General features: G+C 47.9%; 1 protein-coding gene across 1 annotated transcript; it reads left to right on the top strand.

Annotated features, from left to right (window-relative positions):
* CRYBA4 (crystallin beta A4) lies at positions 1,559-8,032 on the top strand. The gene is made up of 5 exons (XM_021073683.1): positions 1,559-1,597; positions 2,256-2,374; positions 4,046-4,187; positions 6,002-6,144; positions 7,704-8,032. Exons 1-5 carry the CDS (start codon positions 1,559-1,561, stop codon positions 7,849-7,851), a joined length of 591 nt encoding a protein of 196 aa, XP_020929342.1. The 3' UTR covers positions 7,852-8,032.

Consider the following 10,400-nt stretch of genomic DNA (forward strand, 5'->3'; position numbering starts at 1 on the left):
TTTTACAAGCTGTGAGCTGACATCAGACACCCTCCAGGTCACCAGAGTGATCTGACTTCCAGCCAGGCTCTTTCCTCCCCGTGAGAGGCCCCTCTTCGGCCAACTCAGAGGGTGGGTGTAGGGGGAAAAGGTGCACAAAGCAAATTCTATAAACTCTGGATATTTGGCCGAGTTGCTGCAGTTTTCAAAGCATGTTCACACCCACCAGCTCCTTTAATATGCCCACAGAGCCATCTGTTCCCCTCTCTGGGCTTTGTGGGCCCCAGAGACCCTGGCCCAGCCACGTTTTGTGCCTGCATCCCTCTGCTCCCCTTCAGGGTCCCCGAACTCTAACCCCTTCAGGTCACCAGCTCCAAGTCCCCACCTATGCACCATTGCCTTCCTCTCATTTTGTACAAATCCTCCTCACCCTTTGGAGCTTAGTTTCAATGCCACCTCTACCAGGAAGCCTACCGTGATTGCCCCCGCTCCCCTTGGGAAGATGAAGGGACCAGGGAAGGGAAAACATACAGGCATTTGTTGAATGTTTCCTCTGTGCCAGTCATGCTACATAACCTGACAACAGCCCTGCAGTGTAGTGTACTCTTGTCCGTTTTACAGGCAGAAATAGGGGGAAGGACATCCCCCAGGTCACACAGCCAGGAAAGATGAGGTTTTTGGACTCTTGGTCTGCTGCTCATTCCAGGCAGGGGTCCCTGGGAGGGGATCAAGGCAGCCTCGTCCCTCCTCTTGCCTTCTTCATGGATGATCTCTGAGGGGGACAACCCGACCTTTCCCTCCCAGCCCAAGCCAATGCTGCTGACACCTCTCCACTGGAGCTCCAGCGATGGCTTTTGTTCCCATTGCTCACTTGCTGAGTCAGGGCTCTGTCCCCCAGGGGCCCACTCTCCTCCCTGCCTATAAGAGCCTGACCTCGGCTGGGCCCAGGTCTGGCATGTTCTCTGGGTCCGTCTCGGTAAGTCCCAGGCTTGGAGGTGGGGTGGGATCCCAGCTCTGGGTGAACATCCTGGGAGGCAGGGGAGCCCAGGTCCCCCATCCTAGGGACTTTGCTGTGTCATCCTGAACGTCATCCTCATCCTCACCAAGGCCAGGCTCCAGATGGCAAGGCTGGTACCTGCTACTCTTGCTTAAACCTAGACTTAGTCCTGTAGTCCTTTTGTCTCAACTTCCACTATTAGAGTCCACCTTTGGGGGTCAGAGGCTGGCTTTGGGGGACTCTCTTAAGCTGAGCACCTTCCTGCTTGCCAGCAGTGATGCACCCACCCTGTGGAAAGTCTCCCATCATGAGCAGATAAAATAATACAGAGCAGGGCTTTAAGGCAAGGGGACCCAGAATGGGTAGGTTTTTGAGATGGTGAGAGGACAGAAGAAAAGGAGATGGCACTGATCAGAGATGGAAAGGGAAGGGGGGATGGGCCAAAGCCCCACTGTGCCCCTAGCCCCATGTGGACCCCATCCAGACCCTGTCCCCACCCAAATGAGTCTTCAGCGTCAAGGAGGGGAGCAGAGCCAGAGCAGAAGTTTTTCATCTTCTTCTCTGGTGTAGGAAGCAAGCAACATGTCTCTGCAATGCACCAAGTCTGCGGGACACTGGAAGGTAGGAAGAGGCGTGACGGGATGTCTGGGAAGCAGGGGCGTGGCAGGGGTGGGGGATACAGGTCAAACCCAGGTCCTCACCTTCGTTGAATTCCCCAACCTGCTCCCCAGGGGATGGTCAGTAATGAGAGCTCATTTCACAGAGGATGTAATCAAGGCTCTGAGAAAGAAAGGATATTGCCCAAGGTCATAAACAGGGGTCTTGATTTAAAAACCCGAGTCTTCATATTTAACTGTTCCTCACACTCTGGCAGACAGCTGACTGGTGACTGCACAGTCTTTGGGCATGATTTCTTTGACTTCTTCTGTGTTAAAAAGGAAAAAAAAAAAAAAAAGCCCAAGCTTTGAATTCGTCATCTTGCTTTGAAAGCCCAGAGGTCCACAGCAAGTCCAGATAGAGGGGTTGTCCCCGCAAGTTGGGACGTTGGCTGCATTACCACCTATCAACAGTAGGTGGCACTGAGCAGAAGCCACCCATTGCCACAAGGCCTGTGATCTCCAGCTTTCCGTCCTCTCCCTCCTTACCTGCCTGGCCCCTGAAAGGACCTGAGTTTGCAATCCTTGCTTTGCCTGGTTTGCCTGACTCTGAGTCGTGGGATGTGCCCCTAACCCCTCACTCCCCACGGGACTCTGATGTGGGTCTCCACCTTTTCTCATAGATCGTGGTGTGGGACGAAGAGGGATTCCAAGGCCGGCGGCATGAGTTCACAGCTGAGTGCCCCAGTGTGCTGGAGCTTGGTTTTGAGACTGTGCGATCTTTGAAAGTGCTGAGTGGCGCGTGAGTTCAGGGGGATCAGAATCCGGGGGGGAGGGACAGGAAGTGATTTAGACGGGGTGCTGGGACTTTTAGATGTCCCAGATCCTATCTTCCCAGGCTCTAGCCAGTGTACCTTCCTTGGGTCTGAGATGCTGAGGAGTCTGAGATGCAAGAGGGAAACGTAAGGTTGCTCAGGTTGTGTACTGCCCAAATGTAGGGGGCGCCATTCACACAGAGCCTGGCCATTGGATGAGGCAGCCCTGCAGGGGCAGATCTTTAGAATTCAGTGTGGAGTCTGAAATGTCCCTCTTAGGCACAAATCAAAAGCCAAAAGTATAACTAGAAGTAAATATAGTAAAAAATAATGCTAGTAATCTTTAGTTGAGCATTTTGGCTGACTGAGGCGCAGAACATGAGATATATTTTTCTTTAAAAAAAAAAAAAGAAAGAAAGTGAGAGGTTAATGAGATGCAGAGAGATGTCAAGGACATACTAATACCATACTGAGGCTTCCAGACCAGCACCTTTCAGTAGAACCTCCTGCGATGATGGAAATTTTCTACATCTGCTGTGTCTGATTTGGAAATGGCCCCCTATGACCATCAAGCATTTGATGTGTACCTAGTGTGACTAACGAACATGAATTTTAAATGCAATTTAAGTTCATGTAAGTTTACATTTAATTAGCTACGTTGGCCAGCGGTTACCATATTGGCTAGAAGTTTCTAGAAGCTTAGAAAGATTGAAAGAAAGTCCTCTCTATGAGCTTTGGAGTCACTTCCTGCCTGTGAGTGCATAAAGTTATCTTGGGTGGTTATTATGTATCTCACAGCAGGGTAAATGCTCTTTCAGCTTCTGCTTTGTATAGGTGGGGGTGGGAATTCAGACAGATGGGAGCAGTAACGTGTCCACAGTTACCTCCCGCAAGCTGACAGATTTTGCCAGGAAGGAGACAAGAAGCTCAGGTTTATTACTTACATAAGATGGCTTGTCAGTTACACAGAGGGCAAATGCAGGGTCAGCATGGTGTCAGCCTCCTGTGTCCCCTGCTCCATAGAGTGACACCAAAAGGGGCCAGTGCTGCAGGAGTGGTGGCCACTGTGCTGTGAATTGCCATTCCATCTTCAGCTATAGCCTGTAACTATCCTCCAGGGTGGTGAGGCAAGAAGTCCCGTATCTCATGGGACCAGGGAGATGGATGCTGGAAGCTTTTCTCAAGGAGGAGATGAGAAATGGTCTTGGCCATCTCCCTATGTTCCAGAGGATCACGAGGAACCCAACAAGGCTAAAGTCAGGGTGTGGTCAAGCCTCGTCTATGTGGCTTAGAGGGACACATGCCAGGGTGGTGGGCACGGAGCTGGTCCGCTACCTGTGGGAAGCACAGCAAAGCAGTGGGCTGCTAGGCTAGATGGGGCTTCTTCACGCCAGCACAATGGATGTGAAGGGCCATGTGATTCTGAGCTGAGGGGCTGTCCTGTGCCTGGGAGGATGTTTAGCAACATCTCTGGCTTCTACCCATTAAACACCAGTTGCGGATATCTTTTCCTCGCTCCGCCAGTATGACAACTAAAAATGCCTGCCCACACTGTTAAATGCTGCCATAGGCAAAATCACCCTTGCAGGATAACCACTGGTCTGGAACACAGGGTGGGCGGCTCCATGCCTCTCGCAATCTCTCCCCTCTGTCTGCAGGTGGGTGGGTTTTGAGCACGCCGGCTTCCAGGGGCAGCAGTATGTGCTGGAGCGGGGCGAGTACCCGAGCTGGGATGCTTGGAGTGGCAACACAGCCTACCCCGCCGAGAGGCTCACTTCCTTCCGGCCCGTGGCCTGCGCAGTGAGTCCTGCTGCCGCCTTGTCTTGGGAAGGCCTAACCCTTCCAGTGGGGGCTTGGGAACTGGATGTCCCAGATGCTGATGTCACTTCTTCCAGCTGCGTCACGTGGCAGGCCCTCCCCTGAGTCTCAGTCTCTTTATCTTGAAATGGGGCCATAGCTCCTAAGTCATGTGCCTGCTGCAAACACCCCTCCCACTGCAACGTCAGTTAAAATATGAGCCCATGTGTGTCTTCTGTTCCTTTTTTCATGACTCAGGGACACTGGGAGAAGCTGGGTGGCAGAGATGGCAGGGCAAGTGACAGAGAAGTATTCTATTTTGTGTGACTAATTTGATATCTGTGTTCTTGACTTTATACTTTAGCTACTGTTCACAGAGTATGGGGGAGGTGGGCATTATTATTTATGTCTTACAGATGAACAAACTGAGGCTCAGGAAGGTGTATTTTTTTTTCTTTCAAAAACAACTTTTATGGAGTTCCCATTGTAGTTCAGTGGGTTACAAACCCGACTAGTATCCGTGAGGATGCGGGTTCCATCCATGGCCTTGCTCAGTGGGTTAAAGGATCCAGGGTTCCTATGAGCTGTGGTGCAGGTTGCAGATGAGGCTGGGATCCCGCGTTGCTGTGGCTGGTGTAGGCTGGCAGCTGTAGCTCTGGTTCGACCCCTAGCCTGGGAACTTCCACATGCTGCAGGTGTGGCTCTAAAGGAGAAAAAAAAGCCCAACAACTTTTATGGATTTTAAATCATATACAGCACATGTATTTATCACCTACAGTTTAGGGGGAAAAAAAAAACCCGATATGGCTGAATAAGAAAATAAAAATCACTTATAGCCACCTCTCTGAGACAGAAGGCCATTGTTAATGGTGTTAGAGATTTCCTTGGTCTTGATTGCTGCCCTAGATTACATCTGCAGTGATTGCTATCAGTATCTATGTCTATATCTGTATGTCTATACCGTCTATAGCTACACGTCTATGCATGCATGTCATTTGGTTATAAAGACAGAAACAATGAGCCTAAATCTTGGAGACAAGCTTTTCTCACTTTGCAAGTATGTCATGACCCTCCTCCCAGGCGATTAAATCTCATCTACGGCATCATTTTCCACAGCCCCTCCAGCATAGCCTGTTGTGAATGTTCATGTGTTCCGCACATGGCCCAGGCATTATGCGGGTAGGGGGACCCACGTGGACTCTGACAGATGCCGTCCCTGTCTTGACACAGTTTACAGCTTCTGGTTTCATTTAGTCCTCAAAACAATCCTGAAAAGTAGATGTGGTTAATTTCAATGTATAGATGTGGAAACAGGCTCAGAAGTGCTGTATGACAGGTTTACACTCAGTTGGCTGGTGAGTGGAGAGTCAGGATTTGACTCCAGGTCTCCACAGCCTTCTCTTGACCATAGTGCGGGAGCCCAGGTCACCACCTGGTCCTCTGCTGCTGAATACTTAGGTTGGGTTGATTCGATTTGATTTGATTTTTTTTCCTCTCTCCCTCCTCGTCCCTCCTCCCCTTCTCTCTCCCTCCTTCCGTCCCTCCCTTTCTTCCTTCCTTCCTTCCTTCCCTGTTATCGCCAAGGCTTATTTACTCCTTGTTTATTTTCTTTGTGCACATTTCTGGAAGGGGGATTTCTGGAAGGGCAAACTGTACACCCCTGGCAAGGTTTCTGGGGCCTGTTGTCTTATTGTCCTTCCAGAAGGTTTGCAAGGAAGGCGGCTGTTAGAGACAAAGGTGGGGGTGTGGGGCTAGCAGAGGCTCCTGGGCTTCAAACTGAGCAGCTGATGTTTCAACTCTGTTCCCTGTGCTGGCAGAACCACCGTGACTCAAGGCTGACCATCTTTGAGCAAGAGAACTTCCTGGGCAAGAAAGGAGAGCTGAGTGATGACTATCCCTCCCTCCAGGCCATGGGCTGGGATGGCAATGAAGTGGGCTCCTTCCACGTGCACTCAGGGGCGTAAGTGGACGCAAGACTCTGCTTGGCAGGGAAAGAGGGGATGTTAGGACGGATGGGGACACCCCAGTGTGCTGGGGACTTTGGGGATCTGATGCCCACAGGCCAGAGGAGGTATACTAAGGCACAAGGAAGTATCAGGCAAAAGTTCTGGGATTGCAAGTAATGGACAGCCAGATCATGCTGATGTTAAGCTCAGAGGTTTTTTATTGGCCCCTGGATTTAGCCTCAGGCAGAGCTAGATCCAGCTGCTACAGCAGGGATCTTTCTATCCCTCTTGTTCTCCCTGCCTCAGTGTGGCTATATCCTTAGGGAAGCTCTTCCCAAGTGAAGGCAAGATGGCAGCTTCATCCTTATAATCCAGCCAGCCTCAGGGGAAGAGAGTGATTTTCCTCAGTGATTACACCAAAGGCTCTCATTGGTCTAACTTGGGTCATATATTCAACTCTGAACCAATCATCATGTCCACAGGGATGAGGGTGTTCTGATTGGCTAGGCCTGGTCACATGTTCAGTGCTAGAGTAAAGATGTTCCCACCTGGACTGAGAGGGGAGGGGCAGCAGTTTCTCAAACCTGAAGAGGAGAGGATGGATGCCCAGGAGTAAAGAAACAGATGTGGGTTAGACAATTTTCTCCACGTCCAACTGCAGGTAGGTAACTGAGTCCAGCTTCAAACCCAGGACTGACTGATCCTTCCGACCCTTTTCATCTAGCGGGTAGTTGAGGTGTGAGATCCTCAGTTATGGAGGATGTTAGAGCCACCTTCTCAGGTACTCCTTGGCTCCTCCTGGTTGGCAGGGGCACAGATGGGAAGTAGGGTTTTTATTTTATTTTTTTAGTTTTCTCAGGAACCATCAGAGAATCTTGTTGTTTTAGCGTAGGATGAAGCTCTTGTGATTCTTGAGTCCACTTCCATCTTACAGAAAGAGAAATGGAAGCTCAGAAAAGGAGACGCCAATCCTTGCCTAGTCCTGAACGACGTAGGGATCAATGAATTGAAAGAACAACAGCCTTTTCCTTGTGCCTCTAAATAAGGCAGGAGGGGGAATGAATAAGGCTCCCTACTTCTCCCTCCCTCCTTCCCTCCCTTCCTTCCTCAAGTATTTATTTGGTCCTTCTGCACCAGGTGCTGTGTTAGGAACTAGAGATAATGATGAACCAGACACACACCCCTACACCCAGGAGCTTACTGTTGGCAGAGGAGGCTGACATTTTACAAATAATCTGTTAACACATAATGGCATGAGTGATACAAATGAAAAATAGGGGACTGTGGCCTAATTTGGAGAAATCAGGCTACTCTGATGAAGTGAGATGATTGAGCTGAGATCTGAAGGATAAATACAACTTGGCTAGGAAAGAAATGGCTGGAATGGTATTGCTGGCACAGGGAACAGCATGATCAAAAAGGCCCAGTGGTGAGAAGGGCAGTGCACATTCCAGATAGGGAAGGAAGACCATGGTGGCTGGAGTGTGTTTGCAGCATGGGGTGCCCTTGTTCCTGTCTCACTCACCATGCTCGTGCCTCTCTAGGATAACCATCTGCCTCTTCCCTTTCCCAGCTGGGTTTGCTCCCAGTTTCCTGGCTACCGAGGTTTTCAGTATGTGCTGGAGTGTGATCACCACTCAGGCGACTACAAGCATTTCCGGGAGTGGGGCTCTCATGCCCAGACCTTCCAGGTGCAGAGCATCCGAAGAATCCAGCAGTGAGCAGGGAGACCAGCGCTGAGCAGTGAACATGTGCTTGTCTGGAACAGAGGAGCTGTGGAAGCTGTTAGGGACTCTCTCCTCTGCCTTCCCCATAACCCGTGTGAACCCAGCACCCATGTGGGCCAGTCCATGCACAGTCAGCACGAAAAACTAAAAGTAATAAAAAAAAGGTCTAGTGTTATCCTGTGGTTTCGAATTTTATTAACCCTTTCGCAGAACCAATTTTTAGCTTTGTTGTGTTTCTCTGTCATTTGTTTATTTCATTGAGTTTTGCTCTTATCCTTAGCATTTCCTTTCTTCTTCCTTTTTCTAGCTTTTAAAGGTAGACTCTTGGGTCATTAATTTTGGCCCCTCTTCCTTTCCCCAATATAGTCATTTAGAGCTATGCATTTCCCTGAAAGGGCTGCTTCTCACAAACTTTGATTTGATGTGTTTTTATTATCATTCAGTTTGATATTTTCTAGTCCCCCTTATGATTTCTTCTTTGACTCATGGGTTATTTCAATACTAAATACAAAATCTAAATATTTGGGATCGCCTAGATATTTTATTGTCATTGATTTGTTATTCAAGTTCCATTGTGGTCAAAGAATATACTCAAGGTTTCAACATTCTAATGAATTGAAACCTATTTTATTTATGGCCCAGCTTATGGTCTATTTTTGTTAGACTTGAAAATTATTTAAATTCTGCGGTTGCTATGTATAGTGTTCTATAAATGTTAATTAGGTCAAGTTGGTTCACAACATTTGTTATATTTTTCTATATCCTTGACAATTAAAAAAACAGTTTTTAATTAATTAGAGAGGGCTGTTAACATCTCCTACTATGAGATTTGGCTTTATCTGCTTCTCCCTTTAGTGTTGACCATTTTTGCCTCCTGGGTTTTTTTTTTTTTTCTTCTTCAAGAATCTTGATGCTCTGTTATGAGGTGCATATATATTTATGATTGCTGTCTTCCTGATGAATTGTTCTAAGCTTGTGTTTTCCTAAGCCATTCATGGAGGGAGCCAGTTCTTTCCCCCCAGATTTCTCACATGCATTTTCTCTCTCCCCAGTTTTTTCTCACCCATTCTACCCTGGAATCTCATTTAACACATTCCACCTTAGAAGTCTTTAAAACAAAGAAAGAAACTCCCAGTTCCATCTGCAACCTGAGTGGCAAGATCTACACATACATTCCCTGCCCCTCAACAACCCCCTCCAACCCCTCCTTACTTTCTCTCCTGCTTCTTTACATATAGATTGTCTTAACGACATAAGACATCTGGCTGTTTTTCCAGACTATCTTCCTTTGTCATAAATAAGTCCGATAGAGTCAGGAAGGGGTGGGGTTCTTCCGAACAGCCTGCTGGAAAAGATAACATTATCTGGCTCAGGAAGGGGAGGGAAGTGTTGAGGAACATTTGCACTTTAGTAATTTTTAACCCCTCTTTGTATCATCCCACTCATTCAAACAATTATTTGCTTTGGACCTACTGCACACCAGGCCTGGAGATACAGTAAATAAGATACACAAAATCCTTTCTCTCACCCAGTTGGATGGGGAAGACAGACAAGTCTAGAGTGAATTACAATATCCTGTGATCGGTGCTCTGATGGGGAAGCACAGGTGTGTAAGAGAGATAAGAAGGGCCTGGATGGGAGGGGGCTTATCTCCCCTAAAATCCCCACCCCCACCCCTGTACTCCATCCCTGAATATCTGCTGCCTACTCGACACCTCCATATGGATGTCTAATGTGCATCTCAAACAGAATCCATCCAAAACCAAAGCTACACTTTTCCAGCTGTTTGGGCCAAACCTTTGGCATAATCCATAATCTCTCACACCCACAACCTAATCCAGTGGCAAATCCTAATGTCTGTATCTTCAAAAGTTACCAGAACCCAATCCCTGGTCACCATCCCTGTTGCTCAGACCTCTGACATGGTCCAATTCATCCCTATTCATTCATTCAATGAATTTTGGTCAAATGTCTACTATGTACCAAACACTAATCTAACAGAGAACAAAATGGATAAAAATCTCTTCCCTCGAAGGATTTACATTCTAGCTGGGGGAACACTGATGTTATTCCCATACTCCATGGTTCCTCACTTAGGATTTATCAACAACTGTTTTGTGGATACTGTTACTTTGCTCCTTGAAAAAAAATTACGCCCTTTAGTTTTGGATACCAATGGTGTCTACATTGCTGGAGTTCTCACAGTTTAAAATAGTTTAATGTGTATTGTGACTCTTTGGAAAGGAGAATATTCAGTTTCCAAAGTTTATTTGACCATACAACCATTTTTATCCCCCACCCCACCTCCGCCCCCCCCCCCCCCACGGAGCATCTTGCATCATGAAGAACAGAGGTGAGAAGTGCTGCAGTTAGCTGCAATAGTCATTCACAGCCTAGTATAAATTAGTTTGGGCCAGTTGGGTTCTGGAATTTGGCAGGCTTTAGGAAATGCACTGTGTAAGTGGTAAGTGTTGCTATGGGAGTAGGGATACTATTCAGGAAGTAGTCTCAAGATCAGTCCTAGGGAGTAGGCATTAGGAAGA

This window comes from Sus scrofa, chromosome 14 (genome assembly GCF_000003025.6).
Source record: "Sus scrofa isolate TJ Tabasco breed Duroc chromosome 14, Sscrofa11.1, whole genome shotgun sequence".
Classification (NCBI taxonomy): Eukaryota; Metazoa; Chordata; class Mammalia; order Artiodactyla; family Suidae; genus Sus; species Sus scrofa.